Raw genomic sequence first — 27,266 nt, forward strand, 5'->3', positions numbered from 1 at the left:
TATTATTATTATTATTATAATTAGAATTGTTATACGGTTTTGGTTCACTTACAGTTAGTTTTATATCTGGTTAAATGCATACTAACTTCAAAAACTTGATACTATACTACTTACTACTATTATTGCGTCAGTTCCATTGCTTTCATTTTCGTTTTCCTGCCAGCACAGCACCCATGGCACAGTACCCATGCTCTATTTTGAAGCTAACATAATGTTACAGACCTGGCCAGGGGCAGGATGTCGAAGAAGAAGAGCACTCTTGAAAACCCCCGGACCGCGGAGCCTGAATCTGAGGATGCCAGTGGCACAGTGGATCTCAGCCTACCATGGCCATCTACATCCCTGCAGGTAGGTGGCAGTGACGTTATGTTTTCCACCATGAGGAGCACTCTCGGTTCTCAGATTGTACTTATACATTACTGACATAAACTATTGTTTATTTAATTAATGCTAAAAAACTATTCGTTTTAAGGGGTACTGGCTTTATGTCAGATACAATGAGTAGAGTAAAATAATCACCTGGAGTTCATATGTTAGCCTACATGTTGAGCAATAAGCAGTTTTTACTATTCTTCTCTCTGTTTTGTTATAAGTCATCTGGAGATGTGGGTATTATCGAGAGCATCACCCTGAAGAACTTCATGTGTCACTCTCTGCTGGGACCTTTCACCTTCGGACCCAATATCAATTTTGTTGTTGGCAACAACGGGAGTGAGTTTATCATTTGCTCCCATGACGGCATTGTTGTCCATCCTGAATGTCACAACAAGACGCTTTTCGTATTTTCTCTCCACCTACTATTGTATTGCATGTTTCTGTGTTTGTATTACTTTCTTGTAATCCCACACTGATTGGTTTGATTGCTTGCGTTGTGTGTCCTCTGTGTTGCACACTTCCATTTGTTTTTAATATATTGTTTTTAAACTGACAGGTGGAAAGAGTGCCATTCTCACTGCCCTTATAGTTGCCCTGGGTGGAAAAGCACAGACCACAAACACAGCATCCTCCCTGAAATGTTTTGTGAAAGAAGGAGAAAGGTAACTTTCTCACCCGGTCATCAGTACTAAATCAGTACTAACCCTAAATCTCTCAGAAGCACTAATAGGGCTTTCACACCGCCAAGGAATCGCGTTCGCGAACCACGTCTGGAACCGGCAGGTGTGTTCCGACCAAAAATAAATTGGTTCGGGGGCCTGAAAAGTTGGTTCGCAGCGGGAACCAGAAAATAGTGGTTCTCAAGCGGGAACCAAAACGTAGAACAGTCACGTCGTCAGTGGGTATGTCATATTCTAGGCTGCAAAGACCAGCAAGAAGGAAGGAGACAAAATGTAATTTAATCTAATCATTAGTGATCAAAAGAATTATAAAAAGTTTCCTCATTCGCACACGCGCGAACGCACATTTCGTAAGCCATTTCTATTCCAGTAATGGAGCAGGTTAGTAAGAGAACGTATGGAGAAAGTGTCTTGTTTTGTTTCATAGAAAATAGTGTTTATTTCAGATACTGTAGTGTAGTGGAAGATATTATCCTCATTTTCCGTGAAGTAGCTGCCATCTAGTTGTGACATTTTTGTTTATCCCGCCCCTTCATCACCCATCGTTGATGACGCGGATAGTTCTGGTCACACTGGTATGAACGCAGGCTGGTTCGCCAGACAGCACCAAGGTTCGGAGGTTTCAGAACGCAAACGGGAACGGTTCCTTGCCGGTGTGAAAGCCCTATCAGAGGGGCTGGCTAATCTCTGAAGCCTTCTTCCTCCACGAAGCTGAGAGGCAATATATCTTGGCTTATCATTGAGGCATTGAGCTTTTGCCTGTTCGGTTCTGGTGGGCGTCACAGCGGTGCTTTGAATTGGCAAAATATCTGATGCGACATTGCTGCTGCTTGTCCCCCACTGGGAGTGTTTCTTTGTGCTTGAAGAGCATATGATTTCTCATGGGAGCGTGCACTGATAGAAGAGCTTGATATCACTTAATTTGCATTGCACATGGAATTCATCAGTTTGGTGAAAATACTTCCAAACTTTCTGCGTTTCAGCATATCATTTAAAACCTTCTATTAAGCCTGTCCATGATAAGGAAACTAATGTATCATGATGTCATGTAGATGAACTATCCTTTTAAACATTCACCCATAACTGGCAACTGTCCGAGTTGAATCACTGCCTTGGGTGTTTTCAGTCATACAGTAGGTCACCTGAGCTGCAATGGTGTTGCGTAACATCATATCCACACCATCACACTTGCTAAGAAAAGCGTGCCTCTTTGGGGTGCCATGTTTATAATGCACGATCATATTGAAAATGCCTTAGTCAGCATCAGAAGCTCTATTAGTCCTAATAGGTCTGGCATTTAGGGTCGCCGTCAATTTGTAACCACCAAAAAAGGCTTGATGTCACAAAATAACAACACCTTTTTTACATAGTGTCCTTGAAATAGGGCATCTTAATTGTGGAAAAAAAAAAAAAAAAAAGCTTACCCTGTTTTGTCATCTTCTCTTTTTCCAGCTCTGCCGGTGTTTCCATCACACTGCGGAACAGGGGGAAAGACGCCCACAAACCCGAGTTGTTTGGCTCGGCCATCATTGTGGACCTCAAGATAACCCGCAAGGGTCTGAGGACTTACAAAATCAAGAACAAAAGTGGTAAATGTCCCAAAAATGTAGGGATACACCTCTTCAGTCTGTGCATCTTTCATTCAAGCACGCATTTGAAGTCACTGGATATATGCTTGTAACTTCAGTGTGAATCTTTCCTTTAAATCAATGCACCAAGCTTGTGAGTAGCACAGGGTTAATTTGGGATAGTGTGGCCCGGGGTGGCCCAGTGGTCTAGCACCACGGCCTACAGTGCACACATTATGTCCATGTCGGCATGGGTTTGAATCCGGCCTGTGCCCTGCTGGCATACCCTCTCCTTACTTTCCTGTGTATCTTCACTATCTCTATCCAATAAAAATGACATATCAGAGTGCGATTGCCCCACTCAGAAAAAATATAACCATTCATTTGGGATAGTAATGCATTCCACACGTTCATTTACTGAAAATCAGATGTAACTTTTACACTGGGTTCTGACTTGCAGGTCAGGTGGTCTCCACGAAAAAGGAGGAGCTCATGAACATTCTGCATACCTTCAACATCCAGGTACTGTATGACTTGCTCATCACCTGCTACCTTCCTATTATAATGTGTTGAAATTATTTGATGACGCTGTATCACTGACACTGGAATCGATGAGTATTTATTTTACACGTTACAAATATTTTTGTTGTTGTTCTTTTTCTTTTCCCATAAGGTGGACAATCCTATAACTATCTTACCTCAAGGGATGAGCAAGCATTTTCTGCTTTCCAAATGTGAAGGGGAAAAGTACAAGGTAAGACCCAAAGCCCTCAGTAATAGTAATACCACTGACATGTTAAGATGTCCAATGCAAATGTTATAGCAGTGTGAAATGCAAATGTTTTGTTACGGGTAGAAGACTTCCTAGGTTTTTTACCACTGGATTTCAAGAGTTTGAAATAAGAACAGAGGCGTATTCCATCAACGTCACTAAAGGAAAATCCAGGCTTATTTTTGAGTCTTGCAAGCTTTTCAAAATAAGCCTGGATTTAAAAAGAAATCTTGCGAGATGTACCAAAATAAGCCTGGATTTTCCTTTAGCAATAGAAAACTGCCGTTACATAGTTAGGGTGGAATCTGGTGTGGGAATCTATTTCTTATCAACAAAGAGAGTACTGACAAATGACTGCAAACTTCTAAAAGCTTTATTTTAATGCTGCAGCAGGGAGCACAGTTAAGTCACACTAGGTAAGCACGCCCCAAGTGTCCCCATGAGCATCAGTGGCATGCCCCCTTATACAATTAGTTTAGCATGTACACTATTAATGTTACAACAGGATATACAAAACGGGTCAGATGATCCCCAAGATGCTGAAGCTACAAGACTCTTCATATCAGCAGTTATGATGTCAGCAGTTATGATATTAGGCTGAGGGGTAACATCAACACTCTTGAACAATCTCCAAATAAGGACACTGCGCATCTCAAGGACATGTGTTTTGCACACAACCCTTCCATTCAGCATGCTTCCGCATACAATGGGGAATTACAGCAGTAGAACAGTTCAGTGCAAATACAGTACAGGTCACAGTAATTTAAGTTAACCCTTCCTGTGGTGACTTGATTTGTGTAAATCTTGCATTGATGTCAATGGGAAGTATGCGTGATGATCCAACTTAAGCGTGTGGATCTCTAGTTAGAGTCCCACTCTTGGTGATCTGATTGTGTTTTTGTCCCTAGTTCTTTATGAAAGTCACACAGCTGGAACAGATGAAGGAGAATCTGAACTACATCATGATGACTAAGGATGTCATCTTGACCACAATAGCAAAAAAAGAGGAGGTAGGCATTGTCTTGACTTGATTTATGATCGACTGTGTGTGTGTGTGTGTGTGTGTGTGTGTGTGTACGCTTATGTCTTTCCGCATCTCACACAGTCACCAATCCTTTCTCTCTCGTACATCTATTCATCAAAAATCAGCTTTGAATCTAAGCCACCTATTGGTCCTGATCAAATCAATGTTTCTTAACAAAAACACATTTGTGCCTGAGAGCTATTAACTGTGTTGACATTCCGTGTTGTCTGTGTGCTCCTGTGCTTCAGAACTTGGACGACCTCAGAAAGACGTGTTTGGAAAAACAGGATAGGTGCAAAAGCCTGCCGTCGCTGGAAGACTTTTACCCTAAACTGAACGAGCTGATGAACCAAATGGCCTGGGCTCTGGTGAGATCATAGACCTTCAATAGAAATATAGAGATAACTGAACAACTTAAACTCTAGTCCCACAATTTCAGATGGTGTTAGACTGGCTAATAAGCAACTACATCCCTATGATACTAACAATACTAAGAATAACATTTTATTTTCTGGTACCGAGACGATTTGCCAGAGAGAGAGAGAAATCTAGTAGTACACTATGCAAAATATGAGTGTCCAGTTCCTACTTAACAATAGAACAGCCATGGGTGGGTGAGTAAAATAAATGTTATATCTTTGCACTCGATAAAACAATGTTTGTGTAGGAGGCAGGCTAATTTACAAGCCGGCCAACTAGGGGTCGTTGTATGTAAATAGCAGCTTCCCGTTGTAAAGACTATGGTCATTTGACCCCAGAGGCGGTTCTTATAGTAGGTAAAAAAGGCACGGCTGTCCTAGTGTTCAGTGATTTCTTACTGACACCACTTGCAGGGCTTAAAGTTCTCCGGCACGGTGCCGGATTTCCGGCGCGGGGGAATTTTTAGCAATTAAAAAAAACAAAAAAACATGCTATTTGTTTACATCGTAATTTAAAGAGTCATCTTCAGCAAAGAGACAGTTCCGCCTACCAATGGTATCACATTGCTCAAGCCAACCAACGACTTCTAGCCAATCGGAGGCAGAGTAGTGGGGCGGACCTTAAGAAGTTTTAATGAGTGTAATGTTAGCTTGTAGAGACGTTCGCTTTTAGCAGCCCGCTATCTCGCTAACTTTAGTAAGAGTCTATTCAAATGGAAGCCAAGTTTCTTAAACATGGCGAAGACACAGCTATACTAGAACGAGGAGTAAGGAATAAATGGCGCTGGGCATGGATAGAGGAGAGTAGTGAGGGGAAGCCTTATGGACGTGGTGCCTCAAACTGAGGGAGCCGGGTGCTTTTTTCTGTACGCCGTGCTCAAAGAAACTCGTCTACGGGAGTATAGTATATACTATAGTATATATACATAGTATAGTATATAGTATAGTAGTGGGAAGAAGGTTATTGCTCGACATGCCTCAGATCCCGGTCACCAAGCTTCGGTTCGAGCGCTTGCTCATACAACAACCTTGCCGGGAGCGACGGCGACAGGTACCACTTCATCTTCAATGACCGACCGTGTTTGCGAGCAAAAGATCTGAGTTTGCGCGTTTATAGCTGAACATGATCTGTCTTTCACAATGGCTCAGCCACTCGTCGATTTGTGCAAGAAGCTATCAGAAGACAAAAATGCACTGACAAAGCTGTCCGTTTCCAATAAGCACGCCAGCTATTTAAACACACATGGCCTTGCCCCGGAATTTAAAAAACGGCTGTGTGAAAAGCTTAAAAAAGCAACGTTTTCAATGAATATCGACGAAGCTACTAATCTTAACATGGACAAAATCCTCAATGTCCTTGTTCGATTTTTTGATGATGATCTGGCCAAAGTAACAACACAACACCTAGCCAGCAGGAAAGTAAACATCGCCAACTCGTCAGCCCTCATGCATGACTGGTCACTAGTCATCAGTATTCTACTTGATGGAGATCTATTGATCTATTGTTTTAGTGATAGTGGCTTAATAAGTGATGCAATCAGTTTGGCCTTAAGTGATTTAATCAGTTTGTGACCCCCCTCCCCAAGAAAAAGTTTCAGGCACAGGATTTTTTTCCCACTTTAAGCCCTGCACTTGTGTCCCTCTGTGCCAGGTGACAGAGATGGAGAAGGAGGTGACGCTCCTGAAGGACAGGCTTGAATCAGAGGAGAAGTCCACTGCCAAATACGATCAAAAAGTGGACGAATGGAAGGTAAGGTCGACCTCTTATTTACAGGCCAAAACCCTAAGACGAGTTATGGCTCCAAACCTGTGGTCCTACATTTCAACTTGGTCTGGCATTTTGATTAACCTTCCAGTTCAATATTCAAAACCTACAGTTATTGGTAGTATTTTCCATTATTTAGACCAAAAGTGATGGGTTGCCCTGTTGGTTTATGTTTTCTCGTTGCCATTTTTCCCTCCACTGATTGTAATCGCTGGTGCTCTTGTTCACCTCAATTCCTGTCCAGGCCAAGGTGGTGGAGGCGGAGAGGAAGCTCCAGGAGATCAACGACCAGCTGGAGTCCAACACTGTGAGGGTGCAGGAGATGCAGCCCCAGCTGACTGAGCTGGGGAAGGAGGGCCAGAAGAGCAGAAAGCTCTCCAACATCGCTGGGGTGAGCTTTAAACAACAACAACCACAACATAGAGCAACCACAACAACAACAACAACCAAAACAACAACAACACAGAGCAACAACAACAACCACATAGAGCAACCACAACAACAACAGCACAGAGCAACAACAACCACAACAACAACAACAACAACAACAACAACACAGAAACAACAACTGCCGTAACAAGACCAGAGCACAGAACGACCACAAGGGCTATGATAGCTGAGATGACCAGGGGGGTATTCCATGAACGCTGATAAAGGAAAATCCAGGCTTGTTTTGATAATTTGCGATAATTTCACTCTGAGTTCCGTTCCCTGAATGTGGCTGAAAGAAATTGCTATTGAGTTACCATGGCAATTTATGCCTCAGAACTAACCTGATGTGTGTTAAAAATGTGTTACAGGCGGAAACAAAATCCCGAAAGACAGTTCCGTCAAGAGACTTTTTGGAAACATTATGTCCGACCTTTTTAGATAGATTGATAGTTTGATAGATAGATAGATAGATAGATAGATAGATAGAGAAAAAAGGTATAAATAGATAGGTATCTGTATCAGCTTGCATCAAAAATAGCAGAGCGGGGTGTCTGGCACAGGGGTTAAGGCAGCTAGCATTCAGAAGGTTGCTGGTTCGATCCTTGCCTCAGGAGAGAGTGGTTGACTTTAATTTAATGTGTGGGGGCATTTAACATTTGGGGGTGCATTTAACAGAATCCTTCATGCAAATCGATTTACAATAAATACATCTGTCTAAGTAAGTGAATCATCTATCCATCAGTAATCATAAGAAATAATTATCTATGCCAAATTCAGGGGCCAGCTACAATGCTAGAAGAACATCATTACTAGTCAGAAAGGCTTCAAACACCATTGTAGTTATGTCAGGGGGATTTGAACCCCCATCTTAAAAGAACACTATGATCTGACGGCAGCAGTTAATACCACTCAATGTCACTCAATGCCATCCCGATGATCTGATCCTGCATAGCATGCTGCTAATATAACCACAGTAGTGAATGTTCATTTATGAAAAAATTTAAATAAAACAATTAGTAGGGGCTAGTAGTACGTACGTCTTTAATCTGTCAGCAATTTTTTTGCCAAGCCATTTCCCTCGCCTCGTTAATTGTGGCAATATTGCCCTTTTTTACTTCTTAATCTTCTTCTTCATAAAGCTCCATAAGTAGAGTGCTGCGCTGTCATTTTCCAGTCATAGTATCTTCTTTTCGTCAATTGTCTGTTCTGGGCTGCTTATTACTACTAAAGCCAGCATTTCCAAACCAGAACTGAGTTACCATTGACGAGACAAGCCGGAACTGGATTATTGGAACGAGTTGAGTCTTAAATCACAATCGAGATTAGCTTGAACCAGGCTTTTTCAACGAATCGCTGATGTAGTTATCAACGTACGTGGAATACCCCCTAGGGCTATGATCGTTGAGATGAGAGCACTGTATTATGCGTAACCATAACCCAAGCTGTAACTAGCCATTAGGATCCATCCGTAGCTTATGACGATACTACAAATCCCTTGAACTACAACCTTAAGAACTACAATAGATTAAACAAGACCTTTGGGGGTTTCTATCAACACACAGGAGTTGGCCCTCTCTTGTTCGCTTGATCGTCTTAGTTGTTGTGACTCTTTCCCAGACCAGTGTGCGCAGATCCAAGACCAACCTAAGAGACCTGGAGAAGGACAAGGATCAGCTCTCCAGGAGAATTGATGAGCTCAAATTGAGGTAGCACTTCCACCCCCCCGTTCTCCTTTACCTCTTCTTCCTTTAACTGATACCACTTTCTTTCAGACTGATTACAAGTATAAGTCTTACTTTTGGGTACTTGCCAATACCAAATACTGTTACCGAGTACTTAATAATACCACTACAGTTCTAACAATGACATTGAAAACAAATATTAATATATAATTATAACTATAATATTTTAGCTGGTAATAGACAAGCTAGTCTGACATTGTCAGAATTAATCTATTGTCTATTGCCTTCAAATCACTTCATGAAATAAAGTAAACAGGCTGTTGATGTACTTTTTCACAATGTGAAACAGCTTCAGTAATACCATTATTGTGCCGTAATACCATTGTTAATGCTCAAACTTTGTGGCCGTTTCTATGCTAGTAACAGAGTAGCTTGTAGTAAGAAAATGTGTTTAGAAAGTGTTTTCCTATTTTTCTTCATACAAAATAATGTATATTTATTTCAGACACTCTAGTGAAAGATATCTTAATTTCCAGTAGGGGTGTAACGGTACACGTATTCATACCGACATTTAAAAAAAAATATACAGCTATATCTTAAAAAATAATAATAATAATGTTATCATATTTTTCGTATTATGGTTTCCAAATTAATCTTAATTCATATATATTATGTTTTGTGAATGTTTACCCTGCTGTACCAGGAATCTGCGGGAGAGTAATTTGGCATAACACCGTAAAGTGGTATCAGGGGGGATGTATCGGGGTAGTTTTACGAATACGAGTTTTACGAATATGAGTACTGGTATCGGTATCGGTGCATCCCTACCTTTCACACATATTTTCTTATAATCATTCTTCTTGCTTTCAAAGTTTCTTTCATTTAATGTCATGGCATGGGAGGGGAGGGGAATGACTCTGTGACCACTTGGAATTTATCTCTCCAATTTCTCTTTTCTGTCTCCCTGTCACCCACCCCCAGTATCAGCCAGGCTTCGGAGACCCAGGTGCGTGCTGAGCGGATGGAGCGGCTACAGACGGAGCTGGACGCTCTCAGCTTCCAGGACTCCACCTTGGGACAGCAGATAGACCAGTTTCAGCTGGCTGTGGCCCGCGCCAAGGAGGAGCAAACCCGCATGTTGTGAGTATACCTCACAACGTGGTCCTCTGTGGCTCAGTTGGTAGAGCATGGTGTTAACAACGCTTAGGTTGGGGGTAGGGATGTCCCGATCCGATCCACGGCATTAAAGACGACATGAGTATTTGAATGTTGGTGCACCTCAAGAATGAGAATGTGACAGGAGAAGAGTGACTGATCAAACCACAACAACAAACGCTGCTAACAGCTAGCGGCTAACAGTGATACATAGCTACGAAAGTCTAACTGCGTTTTTATAACATCACAACATGCTGAGAGAACATCGACCCGCTAAAAACACATAACTACAATAATGGACCTATCGCTAAGCCACACCCCCTTTGAAAACTCAGACAAACAAACGCCTCACTGACAGTGACTGACTGACCGACCGCGACTGAATGACATTCACTGACTTGCAATGGTGGGAGTTGGCACATTTCTGATTTACCACAGCAAGTAATAGACATGTTTTTTAAAGATGACAAGAATATTTAGTCTAGAAGCTTTTCACCATCAGATATTTGCAAGTTGTTTGTCCGAGTTTTCTGCCTGTTTTGACTTTTGCTGTGATATGATTGGACAATTTCTATTTTGGGGCGTGGCTTAACGATAGGTCTATTAGATGAACACACTGTCCTTGCTTTTGCGCTCCACTATATTCGGCAACACCTGGACAATCGAAACACCTACGCCAGAGTCCTGTTTGTGGATTATAGTTCAGCCTTCAATACCAACATTCCTGACCTCCTCCACAATAAACTGGCCCAGCTGAATAGCCACCCCTCCATCTGTCAGTGGATTACTGACTTTCTCACCAACAGAAGACAGTATGTCAGGATGGGCCCTCACCTGTCTCAGCGCCGCACAGTTAACACCGGTGCTCCTCAGGACTGTGTGCTCTCCCCCTTGCTCTACTCCCTGTACACCAACGACTGTACCTCTGGTGACACATCTGTCAAGACCATCAAATATGCAGATGACACCACCACCATGGTTGGCCTCATCACTAATAATGACGAGACTGCCTACCGGAAGGAGGTCGGCCGCCTGGTGTCCTCGTCTGCAGCCAATAACCTGGAACTCAACAACACCAAGACAGTGGAGGTGATTATGGACTTCTGGAAAAAAAACTCTACTCTCCACTGGTCATCAATAACTCCCCTGTCACAATAATGGATGAATTCAAGTTTCTGGGCACTACCATCTCCAACAAACTAAAATGTGATAACAACATCACCCATTTAGTTAAAAAAGGCCAGCAGCGTTTGTTCTCCCTCCGTCAGCTGAAGAGACTTCACATCAGTCGTCACATCCTGGTCCAGTTCTACAGGGCCGTTATAGAGAGCATCCTAACATCTTCCATCACAGTCTGGTATGACTCTGTGTCTGCTCGATCCAAGGCCAAGCTACAAAGAGTCGTACGGACAGCTGAGCGGATCATCAGCTGCCCCCTGCCTCCCATCACAGACCTCCATAGCTCCAGATCAGGCTGACCCCTCACATCCAGCTCACAGCTTGTTTGAATTACTCCCTTCTGGACAGCGGTACAGGGCCATCAGGTCAAAAACATCACGCCACTTGAACAGTTACTTTCTTCCCCAAAGCCATAGCCCTCCTCAATAACTCCTGATCATTGCACCTTGCACTTTACATGTTCTTGCACTAAGTTGTACAGTATATTTGTTCACTCATATTGGTACTGTATATATTGTCTTGAGTATTGTTGTATTGTCGTCTTGCTGTTGTATGTACTGTAGCTTGTTCAGCATGGAGAATACCAAGTCATGTTCCTAGTGCACTGCACATGGCGAATAAAGTTGAATTGAATTGAATTGAATTGAATTGAACACGTCCTAAAACGAAAGTATGTTTACAAGTCATTATCACTTACCGGTAGCCTACGGCAAACGAGAACAGTGAATCCAATTCACAAATGTAGTGATCGTTAAACGTGATCGTATATTATATTGAGTGGCTGCTTTAAAACTTCAAGTTGCCTGTTATGAAAAAAAAACGAAAACCAGATGTTGTTGACACAATAAGTTTCACTTTTTGACCCCTTCGATTCTACGACTGGTTTAGGGTCTCACCAGCGGGTGTCACCAGGCTACACTTTAAAAAAGGGTGCTATAATTGCATGCCATTTGTAAGAGAAGATAAATAGAATAAAAACCTGAAGGCACTAAAACTAGAAATCAGACAGTAATTATTAATTTTTTTACAATGCTGAATGCTGCTAAATTGTTTTAACTTGGTCACTGAGTACTGCAGAGTACTGTTTTTGTTGCTTCAATAAAGGCTGGCAGTCTTTAATAGCCAACTGTTGTTGTGGACTATATAATGGGGAAGTATTTGTTATTATTCAGGAGTAAAAAAATAAATACAAATATCGGATTGATATCGGAATCGCAGATACCTGAAGCCCAGGTATCGGTATCGGTAGTGAAAAAGTGGGATCGGGACATCCCTAGTTGGGGATTTCATTCCCGCTGGGAACATATATACCTAAAAATGTATGCACTCACTGCAATGTAAGTCGCTTTGGACAAAAGCGTCAGCTAAATGGCATAAGAGGAAGAAGAGTATACTAACTTCGTGCCCAGGTTAGTGAGTATACTGAGTATTGAGGGAACAGGCTCCGCAATATATATCGCTGGGGGCTCCAATTTCACAAAGAGACATAACTGGGATTGAATACCGCCAACTAGCGTTTGCCTGATGTGCAGTGCATTTTCATATTGTTTTACTTAACTTTGTGTAATCACCTACCTACAAACATATCAGAGATGGTCAGATGGTGCTGCATGGCTTAATTGGTACCGTTAGAGCATGGCACTAGAAATGCAGGGTTAGGGTTAGGAACTGAGACAGCTGAATGTTTGTCTGTCTCAACCTAGGACGGAGGAGCAGAACCTGAAGCAGTCTGCGGATGCCATCGTCAGGAACCTACCGGGACACCCCATGGTCCATCGCTCGGACCGGCTGCGGCGCTTCGGGGAGAAAATGCCCGCCTTACTGGCTGCCATAAATGATGCCCACAGGAGGGGCCAGTTCAGGAAGAAGCCACTGGGACCGCTGGGTAAAGCCCAATTTATACTTCTGCATCGAATTTACGCGCGGCTACGCCGTAGCCTATGCAAGGGCTCTCCCAATTTATAGTTCGGCATAATAGCGGCATAATAGCGATTTTTTTTTTATGCTTGTTGTAAAGAAAATGTCTATAATGCATAGAAATTACATTAAACTAAGATATAAGATGGTTATCATAATTTTTCAAATCTTTATTAAAAAGTAATTACAGAAAAAGTAAATGACATTTCTTAAGGCTTCCGCATTTAGGCCTCCGAGAGAGTCGGAATCATGTGCTACCAAGCGGACCAATCACAGTTCTTACGGTCTGCGTAGGTGTGCCGCGTAATTACATTTTTGGAGAGGTGCGCGTGAGCCTACGCAGGCTACGGCGTAGATTTTATGCAGAAATATAAATTGGGCTTAAGAGTGTGTGTGTGTGTGTGTGGCTGTGTGTGTGTGTGTGGCTCTGTGGGTTTGGCTGACTGTGTGTGTGTGTGGCTCTGTGTGTGTGTTTGGCTGTGTGTGTCTCTGTGTTCTTCTCTCTGTGTGTCTCTGTGTTCTTCTCTCTGTGTGTCTCTGACTCTGGCTCTTTCTGTCCCCATCTCACATCACCAGTCTTTTTTACCATTTGGCATTCTCCCCAAAGAATGTAAGACTGGCGCTGCACCACGCTGTGAACTTGGTGGCACCACTATGTCGTTGTAAAATACAAAAGTGAAAGCGTTATGATGTTCCTCAATGAATTCAGTGTTTTTAGCTGTAGTTTTTGACTTGAATTAAACGCAAGTCGGGTTCTGATAAAGAAATCCAGCGCCACCTTGTTCATACATTATGTGACAGCAGCTGGTGAAACCGGGAAGAAGTCGGCAACCAATCAAATTGTTCAGACTTTTTTATTCTGAAAAATTTAAATAAATGTCAATGTTGTTGAAAATCAATGACACACTCGCTAGTCAAATCAAAACATTGCAATGCAATGGATTCGGTGAGTAATCCCCACTACTACCTAGTTAACTATAACACTACTTTACATTGTTAGCAGGCTCACAAAACAAGCTGTGTTAGTTGACTAGTGAGTGTGTAATTGATTTTCAACAAAGTTGACATTTATTTAACTTTTTCTGAATAAAAGTCAGAACATTTTGATTGGTTCCTGACTTGTTCCCGGTTTCACCAGCTGCTGTCACATATGTCCTGGGAAGAACCCTGCCGTTCCTCTGTGTCTTACGCTAGATCTACAAATAGTTCTCTCTCTCTGTCTCATTCACATGGTCCACATGGCATCTTGGATGAAGAACAAGTTCTCTCTTCCTCTCCTGTCCTTCCTTCCCTCCCTCCAGGTTACCTTTTCCGTCTGAAGGACCCAGAGCTGGCCCTGGCAGTGGAGGCGTGTCTGAAGGCCCTGATGTTGGCTTTCACCTGTGACAACCATAAGGACGAGAGGGTGCTGCAGGGCCTGATGAGCAGATACTACCCCGCAGACACGAGGCCTAACATCATCACCAGCCAGTTCTTCCCCAACCAACACGACACCAGCAGGAGGTTGTTTTACCTGTTTGTGGCAACTTTTATTTGTGTAACGCACATTTCATACACCGATGCAATACAATGGGCTTAACAGAAAGAAAGAAAGTTTATATATACATGTATATTAATTACTCATGTAACCGTGTGTGTGTGTGTGTGTGTGTGTGTGTGTGTGTGTGTGTGTGTGTGTGTGTCTGTTATCTCTCCATGCATCCATCCGTCCAGGGAAGTCTACCACCCAGACTACCCTTCAGTACTGCAGGCCCTGGAGATAGAGGACCCAGTAGTGGCCAACTGCCTCATCGACCAGAGGAGCATAGAGACCGTCCTGCTGATCAAGGTAAGAGCGTGGCACCACAGGCTTGGCAGCCACAGTTAAAGGGTTAGGTTACTATTATAATTCTGTGCAAACCAGCTATTATGTGTTATTAGTGTACATTTGTCAGGTTTTATCCTATGTTTTAATATGTTACTGTTGTTTTATCTCGACTGAGTACTAGTTTTTATTTGATTAAAGTATTTTTTTTATTGTTGTCAGTCGCTTTGGACAAAGGTGTCTGCTAAATTCCCTAAATGTAAAAAACTAAACAAAAAATAAACTAAATGTTGGAAATCTGTTCCAAGTCACCCATGGGCCAGTAGTGACTGCAACTATGACTAGGGTCTCTTTATTTTGCTACAGGAACCGCAGGCTAAAGTTAGCTCACACCAACGCACAGGTGTGAAATGTGTCCCCCTACTTTAGCGAAGTGACAATTGCATTCTAAAATCAATGCATCTTAAAACCATATCCTCTGTGATGTTACTGACGTTGGCTTTTAGGAAGATAAGAAAAACCTTATTGTGTGTGTGTGTGTGCGTGTGTGCGTGTATAGCACAATAGCGCAGAGGCTCGCAAGGTGATGCAGAGACAGCCTCCTAGGAACTGCAGTCATGCCTTCTCGAAGGACGGAGATCAGATTCTCGGAGATCAGACGGAGAACAACCCCTTCTATCCCTCTGATCAGAAGAGGGCCTCCTACCTCAGCAGTGACGTCGAGGAAGAAATCAGGTGTGTGTGTGTGTGTGTGTGTGTGTACGTGTACATTCATGACTGCATGTAACTCATACCATATTCGCAGATCTATTAGTTTTGAAGAGATCCCTCATACTTGTTCTCTCTGAGCCCCCATTTTTAATCTCTGCTTTACGTTTTCTCTCTCTCTCTATCCTCTTGACTCCCCCTTTTACCCACCCCATTTCTTCTTCTATCCCCCCCCCTTCCCTTACTCCGTCCCTCCCAAGTGCCAGGCACCTGTGGGGGGAAATAGCGAACGATTTTGCGACCCACATACATCGCTTAAAGCAGCAGATGAAGCGGGTGGATGAGGACGTCAGGCAGAACCAGGGACTCCTAAAGAGGGCCTATGATGACAGGAAGAAAGCTAAGGTACACCCACCTAATATATAACACTATCTGCCATTTAGCTGATGCTTTTATCCAAAGAGACTTACATTACAGTGAGTGCATACATTTTTCAGTATATAGTATGGTCTGGACTGGTTACTATAGCAACTTAATTCTTCCTTCTTCTAGCGTTATGGCTGCCAATGGCCCCTGGTCCGGGCATAGATAACTTTTTCTTGCGATGACTGCTGGATAGATGATTCACTTTCTTGGACAAATTTATTTTTTGTAAGTCGCTTTGGATAAATCCATCTGCTAAATGCCAAAAATGTAAATGTAACATAAATTCTTTGTAACATCAAATAAAACACGTCCTCTCCAAATGATGTCGACCTCAGTTCTCCTTATGTCATCTTATCGCAAGACCTGAAACCTGTTGCTGCGGAAGAATTCTACAACCATTTAACATCTGTCTTCCTTTTCCTGCAGTTAACGAGTCCCTGAACTCATTGAAGGATACATAGTCACTTGATTAGCACTTCTGCTCCTCCAGATAGGGAGCACTGTACTACTAACAGATTTTACACCATCTCATGATCCCATCTCCTTCTCCTCCTCTCTTTTCCTTCTCTCTTTTCCTTCTCCTCTAGGATAAGTGGTTCCTCGTGGAGATGGAGATGAGTGATTTGCGTGACTTGCAGAACGTGGAGGAGCCGCAGTCGGAGGACCTCAACCCACTGGTGGGTCGTAATGAACATCAGTGTCTGTTCTTATGACGTGTCTCAGATTGGATGGAACTCATGGACTTTCTCCACATCTCTTCTGTATTACACACACACACACACACACACACACTCCCCTATAGGAGGAAGAGCTGCAGGAGATCATTGTGAAGATCTCTGTGTCGCGTGCTGAGAAGGATGCCGCTTGCGTCCAGATGGCCCAGCTGAAGGCCTCCAGCGAGGAGGCGGAGCAGAGGTACAGACAGCACAAAGACACCATCACCGCTGTGATGGAGGAGGCCGAACCCATCAAGGTCAGTTTAACCAACGCCTCTGAGCATTCTGGGAAAATTAGTTCTCTAGAATGGCAGTAGAACAGGTGCTAGATCTGCTAACTCTGGACATTTCAGGCTGCATTCAGTGTGAAAGATGGTTTATAGCTTAGATTGCCTTTAATTGTGATGGATTAAGGTGTGTAAAGTCTACAACTAGTTGAAGTGATACAGGATGTTTATATGATGTCAGCCTCTGGTTCTAAAATCTGCCAAAAACTGGCCCCGACATGTGCACCACACAGATACTAAACAGTCATAATATTGATATACTGTATGTTTTTTTGTTTTTTTCTGCTGGAATTGTAAAAAGGAAGGATGCAAGTTTTTAAAAGCATTAAACGAGAGATAAAAAAAACAACAACAAAACAGATGTAATCGAGAAGATCCAGCTTCAAACAGGTTTTTTAAAACGGCTCAGGAGGACTTTTACTAGATATGGTTTATAGTGATGTGTTGTAGACGGAAGGTGTTCATTCTAGTTAGATTACTATGAAAACACCTAAACCCTGAAAACATTGTTTCGCCACGTTATCTATTGTGATATCTATATATCCACAAAAATATTGGATTTCAGTGATATCCTTCATGTCTCTTCCTTCATATTATGCTGCAACCAAATTGCCCAGCCATTCGACTATACTGTATGAAGGAGTTCTCAATCCTAATCTGAATGGCTTGTCCATCCCTCTGCGTTGTCAGGGGGAGCTGGCTAGGACAGACCAGGAGGTGGAGAAGAGCAAGCACCATAGGAAGCACCACGAGGAGAGACGCAAGGCCCACATCAACAGCATCCAGGCCCTCTGGACCAGCATTCAGGCCAAGGAGCAGGAGCTCTTGGTAGGACCAATTATTTTACCTGTCAACATCACTTGTATAATACCGTCATAACTAGGGGTGGGAATCGCAAGGTAACTCACGTATCGATAACCGTACAATATATTGCCCCCCGTATCGATAGTATCGCGGTACATTGATTTTGCGATAATCGATACATTGTAAGACAATTCATCAACGATACATCACAATATCTGTGTTAACTGGTATTTCACAACATGGTTTCAGTGTTAGCAGCATTCGGCAGAAACCTTCATTTTCCACAACACTGTACAGGCGAAGGTTTTTTGCAAATAAACCCAGCGATAGACTTGGCAGTAGTCTGAGCCCTCGGGGAGTTAAAGGGAAGCGTTGTTTTGAAATATAATCGTTCCAGACTTTAGATGTCGTATTAGTTTTTCCCCGCTTTGCGCCATTTCAGCCATTCATCTTCTTAATTTTGATAACATCACAACATGCTGATAGAACATCGACATGCTAGAAACACATAACTACACATAATTAGATGATCACACAGCCCCAAACACTAACACATCCCAAAACGGAAGTATTTACAAAAGTCTCCCTTACCAGTAGCCTATGGCAAACGAGAATAGTGAATCCAATCCACACATTTGATCGTTAAACTGTTGTTTATTAAATCGAGTGGGTACTTTAAAACCTTCGTGTTATGAAAAAAAAACTAGTCTGCGAATGGTTTATACCTAGGCTGCACTCGTAAATTCGCTCTGGAAATCTGATCAGCAGTCATGGAATTCCTCTTGTCCAATCAAATTACTTAAAAGTTCTCTTTATGACGTAGAGCCCAGAGTGCCCTCTGGCGCTCTCAGAGCGAATTTACGAACGCAGCCCTAGACTGGCTTGCGTACCCCTTTACCTAGCTTCTACCCTGCTGCTATGCTGCTTCTATAACAGGATCATATCAGAGTCAGACGCAGGGTGAGACTTTCAAAATAAACCTTTTTAATGGCTTCTGTGTGCCTCCTCCTGAGCGTGTGTGTGTGTGTGTGTGTGTGTGTGTGTGTGTGTGTGTGTGCGGAGCCTGTGTGTGTTCGTCAAACACTTTAGTGGTTTCTAACTGTGTGTGTGTGCTTGTCATTCTCACTATTCTCCTGTTTTGCTGTGTGCATGCATACACCCCATTTGTATGTCTACTGTATGTCTCTGTTCATCTCTGCCTCCAAACATTGAGTGTGCATGTGTGTGCTCCAGACCGCCGTAGAAATAGCTTCTGAGATCTGCCCTGAGCGGTTGGAGGTGCGACGCTCGGCCAGGAATCTGGACAGCGAGATCAGCCGCCTGAAGGTGAAGATCAGCACCCAGCAGGGAGACCGCGAGACGGTCATCAGGTAAACTACTGTTGACCCACCTGGGTAAACACCACCACTAGTGTGCCCTTGAGCAAGGCACTTAGCCGTCAGTTACTCCAGGGAGACTGTCCCTGTAACCTCCAATTTGTAAGTCACTTTGGAGAAACTGTCCACACAATGATGACGTCTCTCCTCCCTCCTCAGGCAATTCCATGAGGCCCATCAGAGCTACAAGACCTTGGCCCGGGAGGTAAAGAGCCTCAACCGCTTCACCCAGATGCTGGGCACTATCATAAACGAGAGGCTAACCGACTACACCACACTGAGGACGTAGGTGGATCCCACAGACCGCATCTCTCTCTTCTTGTCCTATTAGATAACAGGATAGGATAGGGGAATGTCACACCGTGTTTCTATCAGACACAGGTATCAAGTCTGTTATGCCCTTTTCACACTGCTGAGTAGGGTTGGGTATTGTTTGGGTTTTATCCGATACTGGTTCCAAACCGATACTTTATAAACGGTACCGGTACCGAAACGCTACTTAAATCGGTACTTTTGATTTTAGAAATGTATATATATATAGCTCAGTGTTTCCTCCAGGTTTTTTCACATTAGTGGCGGGGTGGTCACTTATCCGCGTGCACACGCATGAAACGCGCACGCGCGTCAAGACGTAATTTCACCAAAAACTAGAGGGTGGCAAAAATAAAATAAAAAATAAATTGCGGTTAAGCCATTAATGCGGCGATGTTTTATATAGCAGGTGATCAAATACCAAGATATCCTGAGGCTACAGCTGCAGCAGAACGCGCATACAGCACTGAACATAGGTTACCGTATAATATACATGTGACTGACAGATATGCACACACACACAGTGAAAGATAATCAGCTCATCAAATATGAAGTACACAAGAGTACACACAGAACCGGGAACACGCATACAGCACTGAACAACATCCGTAGAATATAAACTGTCACATACATACACACACACACACACACACACACACACACACACTGAAAAGACATCAGCTCATCAATACGAAGTAGGCCTACAAGAGAGTACACGCACAAAACCGGCTAACGTTACTCACTAACTGTTCAAAGTAAAATCACAGTGTGACAGTCAGATGGAGCATTTGGTATATTTGGTACATAACAAGGTATGCAAGGTAATGCATATTATCAGCTGAGAAAACCAACTTTTACCTTTGATGACACCGACATGAGCCTTGTTTTCCCGTACCTCCGCCGTTCTGTTCGTGAGGATTTTAGAGGCAATAGATTATTTTTGCCCCACGCATATTGCCCTGTAATTAGACCATGTGACCACAGCTCCCTTGTGTCTCTTATTGTCCAAATGTTCCCTGAATTTTAGCTGCTTGTTTTTCCAGCATGTAAATCCGTTGTCAATAAAAATTCGACTGACCTTCTTTTCCCCTGCCAATACTGTGTCGTTGCTAAAGTGATGGAGAGAGGGACAGGGAGAGGGATTTCCTGAAATCCAAATTTCCCGCTAAATTCGGACCAATCACAAAACTGTTTTGCAAGCGCGTTGCCTTGCGCGTGTTGAGAGCGGTTCAGTCTCGACTTCAGTGCGAACACAAACCAAAGAGGAGGTGCAACATTGTAACATATTGTAACTTACTACTCCCTAAATCGGAACGAAATATAGGTCTCAAAGCGGGCCTAAATCTAGCTTCAATCTGCTTTTTTACTGTTCTCCGGTCATAATACCTCGCTGCCTTTCTCGTTGCGCAGCCTGAGGAGAAAACGTTGACTTAGTGGACTGAATCAATTAGTGGCGGAGAAAACTTATTTGTGGCGGCCCATAGAGGAAACACTGTAGCTATATAATAACACGGTCGACAACATTAAACAGCTTTTTACTTTTTTATTGCTGAGGCACAACTCTTTGTCACTCAACTGCTCAGCTCCTCACCACTACACGCACTGAGTGGAACTTTAACGGGCGGTTGACTGTTGCATGTAACGTCCGTTTCGGACACCAGGGGGCGAGAGAGAGGAACCGAAACGAGGAACCAAAATCTCTGTTGCAATTCGGTTCGGTAGGTACCGAATGTAAAGTAAGCGGTACCATACCGTTACCGGTTTTCGGTACCCAACCCTACTGCTGAACCCAAGCTAGGTTAAACTGAGCAGAGCCAAGCGGTTCAGGTCGTCACAAAAGTGTAAAAAGCGCATAACAGTCTCGTAGAGGTCACTGGGTGGTGCTGCAGGCAAGCATAAGGTCCTGTATCAAATTTGAATTTGATATTGAATTCAATTGTCGCTCGCCTCTCTCCAGGTCACTGTCATGTCGCTGTAAGTTATACTTTGACGACGTGCTATCACAGAGAGGCTACACAGGAAGGATGGTGTTCGACCACAAGAAGGAAACCATGATCATCTCGGTAAGGACAAGCCACAGCTCCTTCATGTATTTGCCAGCCTACAGTTTATGAACTATATATATAGATAGATGGATAGATCTCTCTCCCTCTCTATACATAGATCACTAAATAAACTTCTTCTCTTCACTCTCCCGCTCCCTCCCTCCCTTTCTCTCTCTCTCAGGTCCAGCCAGGTCAAGGTGACAAGGCGGCCTTGAGTGACATGCGGTCCCTGTCCGGAGGAGAACGCTCCTTCTACACTGTCTGTTTCCTCCTCTCCCTTTGGGCCATCGCCGAAGCCCCCTTCCGCTGCCTTGATGATTTTGACATCTACATCTACGGGGTATCTATGGTGACATTTTACATTCATGAAATTAACTGGCTTTTAAGTCTTGACCCATTTATCTTGTGTTAGCGTATATTTGTGAGAAGAGTATGTGACTACATTTGAAATGGGACTAACTGACTGTAACTGTAATTAACTGTACATAGCTCATAACTGTGTATACCTCTAAACTGCCATACTGTACCTATCACTGTTCTTTATTTATGTAAACCAGCTCCTTACCTTCTTGTGATTTTTTCTTTTTCTAAAAAGTGTTTTTCTTTTTTTTCCCTTTCCTAACACCAGGGGAGCCACCCCTCCTAAATTTCGTTGTTTGGTACCTGTACTGTAGCAATGACATAAAGTCCATTCATTCCATTCATTCATTCATTCATTCATTCATTCATTCATATCACTATTTGCACTTCTGGTTAGATACTAAACTGCATTTCTTTGTCTGGTACTTGTAATCAATGACAATAAAGTTGAATCTGATCTAATGTAACTGATCTAAAGTGTCTTTGGCACTTTTTAGGACATGGTGACCCGGAGGATATCCATGGACATGATACTGAAGACTGCCAAAAGCCAGCCCTTCCACCAGTTCATATTCTTCACCTCGCAAACCATGAGGTACTGTCACGTCCCATTACCGTAGTTTCCGGACTATAAGTCGCTCCGGAGTATAAGTCGCACCAGTAAAAAAATACGCCACGAAGAAAAAAAACACATATAAGTCGCACTGGACTATAAGTCGCATTTATTTAGAAATTTATTTCACAAAATCCAAGACCAAGAACAGACATTTAATCTGGAAAAGCAAGTTATTCAACTACACAATAGCACACAGAACAACAGGCTGAATAGGTGTCCGGTATGTTAACGTGACACATTAACAGTTATTCAGCTACACAATAGCATAAAGAACATACCTGGGAGGCTGAATAGGCTAAATTAACATAACAAGCCAGCTAGTCCAACAAGCAAGTTACCAGTAAACAAGTTCACCAAGCTTCCGTTAATGTTTCAGTTAATTTCTTCAGTGGTACAGGAGCAGCATATAGTTGTCACAAGCCCAGAGCGCCCTCTCGCGGCTGTAGACGGTAATGTAAAACTATGAAAAAAAGTGTGACTTATAGTCCGGAAAATACGGTACATTTGTTTGTTTGTTTTTCTTCTGTCATCACATCTCTTGACAATTTTGGGTTTTGAATTGCCTCAAAGAAGTTAAAGAATGTAAACAATTATATATTTTAACATCAAGAATATCCATATCTGGGGTGTAGCTAGGCTAATTTAGCATGAGGGCATTGTTTAGCTAGGCTAATTTAGCATGAGAGCACAATGTAGCTAGGCTAATTTAGCATAAGGGTATTGTTTAGCTAGGCTAATTTAGCATGAGAGCACAATTTTGCTAGGCTAATTTAGCATGAGAGCACAATGTAGATAGGCTTATTTAGCATAAGGGCATTGTTTAGCTAGGCTAATTTAGCATAAGAGCATTATGTAACTAGACTAATTTAGCATGAGAGCACAATGTAGCTAGGCTCATTTAGCAAAATGTGGTTAAATGGCTGGTTTGTCTTCCCCTAGTTCACCGGGAGTTGATCCGATGATCCGAATCCTCCGCCTGAAAGACCCTGACCGTGGTTAGGCTACCACTATATTACAGCAGGGGTAGGCAACCTTTTTGATATGAAGTGCCATTTTAAAATGTTCTTGTTAGTCAGTGTGCCAACCACAATATCAACATTAATTATGACTCGACATCAAACCAAACAGACCAACTGATCTGCAATTTTATTCCACAACATGAACAACAATTTTCAGCAAAGAGCTATGTATGCAAAGCCATGTATGCTAAATAAACAGGCCTAACAGTCAACTAACTGAAACTTGAACAAAATGACCAACATAACATCTAAGACAACTAAACGTTGTGATGCGTAGCACAACTTTAAGCAAATTGGAGCGCTCAATTTTTGTTGTAATGCTAACTGTGCTCCCATGGTTATCATTTTAATAAGTAGGCCTAACTGGATGGTGATTATACAAGGGTCTTACTTGTATGAATTATAATTCATATTTATATAATTATTTGGTTGTTACTTACATTTTATTCTTTTATTCCAACCACAACAAACTTTTTTTGGGGGTTGCAAAGAGCTATGTATGCAAAGCCATGTAAACAGTCCTAACAATCAATGTGATCCCTGGCCCTGTTTTCCTTTGCTCAACTCCATTATCTGGGGGTGGTAACATGGCATGTCATTCACATCTACGCTCTCATCAAGTGCGAGGCTAAACACCGTCGCATCTTTCAAACCAGCGGTCTGCTGCGCTTTCACGTTTTCTGCTATTTCTCCTATTCTTCGTTCCACACTTCTGGCTGACACTGGGATGTCTTTTATTCTTGATTTTATTGTGTCTTTGTTTGATAAGCCTTCAAACAAAACATCTGAGCTACAGAGGAAAGCCTCCTTAATATATTCTCCATCAGTGAATGGCTTTCCACGTTTCGCAATGCAATGAGCAATGCGAAAGCTTGCTTCAGTTGCGTGATTTTTAGCAGTGGCAAATGCTTTAAAGGTGCTGGCCTGCTTCCCATATATTGACACAGCACGTCTTATTGATTCGGCCTTGTCTGTTTCATCCTTGAACGACTTCTGATGTTTGGTCTCATAATGCCGTTTAACGCTTGAAGTTCGGCAAACAACATTTTCGTGACATAGGACACATACAGCACGGTCTTTCTGGGACACAAAACCCCACTCTTATTATATATTATTATTATATTGTTATGTGTGCTTAACAGTAACACTTGTATTGTATCGAATTCAGAATTTTACTTTGAAAATAGGCGCCAGAATACGGCTCTCGTGGAGTGGAAGAGAGACTAGGGCTGCATTCGTAAATTCGCCCTGAGAGCGCCGGAGCGTCCCCGAGACTGCCTCTAGTCCAATCAAATTACTTGGTCCCATTATGACGTTGAACCCAGTGTGCGCGAATTTACGAACGCGGCCAACATAAAATAAAAACATTCTCCCATTCTCGCACTTATTGCTTGCGTGCCACTGTTTAAGCTGTCGCGTGCCACTGCTGGCACGCGTGCCATAGGTTGCCGACCCCTGGTCTAGATTGTCCAGGGCCTAGAACCTAGGTCTTTGCTGTGTTCAGGGCCTGAATGGCCCTGGGGTAGAAGCTGAGCTTCAGTCTATTTGTCCTTGCGGACATGGTCCTGAACCGCCTGCCCGAGGGCAGCCGAACAAAGTGTTCGTTCCCAGGGTGGGATGGGTCTCTGGAGATCTTGGAGGCCTTCCTGAGGCAGCGTGTGTTGTACAGCTCTTCCAGAGAGGGGAGGGGGGCGCCGGTGATCTTCTGGGCCGATCTCACGACTTCTCTGTAGCGCTTTCCTCTCTGCGGCTGTGCAGCTGGAGAACCACACGCAGATGCAGTAGGTGAGGATGCTCTCCACTGTGCAGCGGTAGAAGGTCACAAGCATGATTTCCTGGGTCTTTGACTGGTTCAGTAGCAGGTTGTTAACCTTGCACAGCTTGCCCAGCTGCTCCACCTCATCCCTGTACGCCGCCTCGTCCCCCCCCGAGATGCAGCCCACCACGGTGGTGTCGTCTGCAAACTTTACGATGGAGTTGCTGGGGTGGACGGGGGTGAAGTCGTAGGTGTAGAGGTTGTAGAGGATGGGGCTTAGCACGCAGCCCTGGGGGGACCCAGTGCTGAGTCTGAGGGCTGTGGAGGTGTGGGAGCCCACCCGCACCCTCTGGGGGCGGTCAGACAGGAAGTCCTTGATCCATGCACAGATAGAGTGTGATAGTCCCAGGTCTAGTAGTTTGGTCACTAGCCTGTCTGGAAGGATGGTGTTGAAGGCAGAGCTGAAGTCCACAAAGAGCAGTCTCGCGTAGCTGTTCCCCCTCTCCAGGTGGGATAGAGTGGAGTGGAGAGTCGTCGCGATGGCGTCCTCTGTGGACCTGTGGGCTCTGTAGGCGAACTGGTATGGATCCAGGTTGGGCGGGAGGCGTGTGACTATGTGGGCCCGGACCAGTTTCTCGAAGCACTTCATGATGATTGGAGTGAGTGCCACCGGGCGGTAGTCGTTTAGGCAGCTCACCGTGCTTTTCTTCGGGACTGGGATGATAGTTGAGGTTTTCAGGCAGGGTGGGATGGTGGCCTGGGACAGGGACTGGTTGAAGATGTTGGTGAAAACCCCGGCCAGCTGGTCGGCGCAGTCCCTCAGCACCCGTCCCAGGACGCCATCCGGCCCTGAGGCTATTCTGGGGTCCACCGCCTTCAGCACGCGTCTCACTTCATGCTCTTTGAGGGTGAGGCTGCTGAGAGCTGGAGAGAGTGGTGTTTGTGTTGTGGTTACCTCCGTTCGCCCCTCGTCGAACCGGGCGTAGAAGGAGTTCAGCTTTTCCGCCAGCAGGGGGTCGTCCTCCGCGGCTGTGAGCCTGTTGGCTCTGAAGTTTGTCATGTGCTGAACCCCCTGCCACACCCGCCTGGAGTCGTTGCTCAGGAAGCATTCCTCAATCTTCTCTCTGTGGTCTGCCTTGGCCTCCCGGATGCCACGGTTTAGGTTAGCCCTGGTGGTGCTGTACAGCAGTGTGTCCTTCGCTGAGTAGGCGTTGTCCCTCTCCTTGAGCAGTTTTCGGACCTTCTCAGTCATCCATGGCTTCGTGTTGGGGTAGACCCGGACACGTTTGTCCACGGTGGCTGAGTTGGTGCAGTTCACTATTAGGGCTTTCACACCGGCAGTTCCGAACGCCGGTTCGCGTTCACGTACCGAAACCTCCGAACGTTGGCGCTGTCTGGCGAACGAGCCCGCGTTCATACCAGTTCATACCAGTGTATCGTTGACATGCACACCTACAGGCTTTTGCATCTCTTTAAAAAGAGAGGAGGTGTGATCGGCAAAAAAGTGATGGCAATCCAGGAAGCCATGGACAAAGTATGTACATTTATTCCAGAAAAATATTTGATAGAATAATGTACCCCAATTCTTTGTACTCTAATATGTGTTGCATGATGGTGATTAAAATCAAATGTAATTGTGCTCTTAGAACATAGTTAGTCCACTTAGAACACAGTTAGTCCTCTTAGAACATAGTTAGTCTTCTTAGAACACAGCTGAGCCACCTAAAGGGGATGGTCCAGTGAGCTGATAGATGGTGTTGATCTGTGTTTGATTGGTTTTCCTTGCTTCTGTTCCTTCAGGAGAGGACGCTCTTCTGGAATACCTCAAGACCAAAGCAGTGACCATCGAGTACTGAGCCTCACTGCTGCTAATGAACTGTTACCCACAACCACCAGCCCCCAACCCTAACCTGCAGTGATACGGCTTTGCTTACGACAGGTGTCGTGTGTGTCTGTCTGTCTGTCTGTGTGTGTTTGTGTGTGTGTGTGTGTGTGTCTGCCCCCCCCCCCCTTGTCTACAGTTCTCAGCCTTCTGCTTGGGAGCGTCATGGACACAGGAAGTCTGGTTT

General features: G+C 43.8%; 2 protein-coding genes across 2 annotated transcripts; both read left to right on the forward strand.

Moving 5' to 3' along the window:
* Positions 1-237: 237 nt before the first annotated feature.
* LOC308164396 (structural maintenance of chromosomes protein 6-like) lies at positions 238-16,619 on the forward strand (the record flags this gene model as incomplete). Its single annotated transcript, XM_080538497.1, has 18 exons — positions 238-348; positions 594-711; positions 932-1,037; positions 2,508-2,644; positions 3,084-3,145; positions 3,297-3,377; positions 4,304-4,405; positions 4,668-4,787; positions 6,490-6,588; positions 6,848-6,994; positions 8,653-8,741; positions 9,699-9,857; positions 12,755-12,936; positions 14,270-14,471; positions 14,682-14,796; positions 15,335-15,507; positions 15,741-15,885; positions 16,494-16,619. The coding sequence occupies 18 exons, from the start codon at positions 238-240 to the stop codon at positions 16,617-16,619; spliced, it is 2,274 nt and encodes a 757-aa protein (XP_080394623.1).
* Positions 16,620-16,780: 161 nt separating this feature from the next.
* Positions 16,781-27,053, forward strand: LOC308164397 (structural maintenance of chromosomes protein 6-like; the record flags this gene model as incomplete). The annotated part of the gene is made up of 9 exons (XM_080538498.1): positions 16,781-16,879; positions 17,600-17,737; positions 18,947-19,083; positions 19,249-19,374; positions 21,359-21,464; positions 21,628-21,795; positions 22,304-22,401; positions 23,362-23,417; positions 26,998-27,053. The coding sequence occupies 9 exons, from the start codon at positions 16,781-16,783 to the stop codon at positions 27,051-27,053; spliced, it is 984 nt and encodes a 327-aa protein (XP_080394624.1).
* Between the last annotated feature and the right edge of the window lie 213 nt (positions 27,054-27,266).

The sequence above is a fragment of the Nansenia antarctica genome (assembly GCF_963989245.1).
Source record: "Nansenia antarctica genome assembly, chromosome: 8".
In the NCBI taxonomy this organism is placed as follows: Eukaryota; Metazoa; Chordata; class Actinopteri; order Argentiniformes; family Microstomatidae; genus Nansenia; species Nansenia antarctica.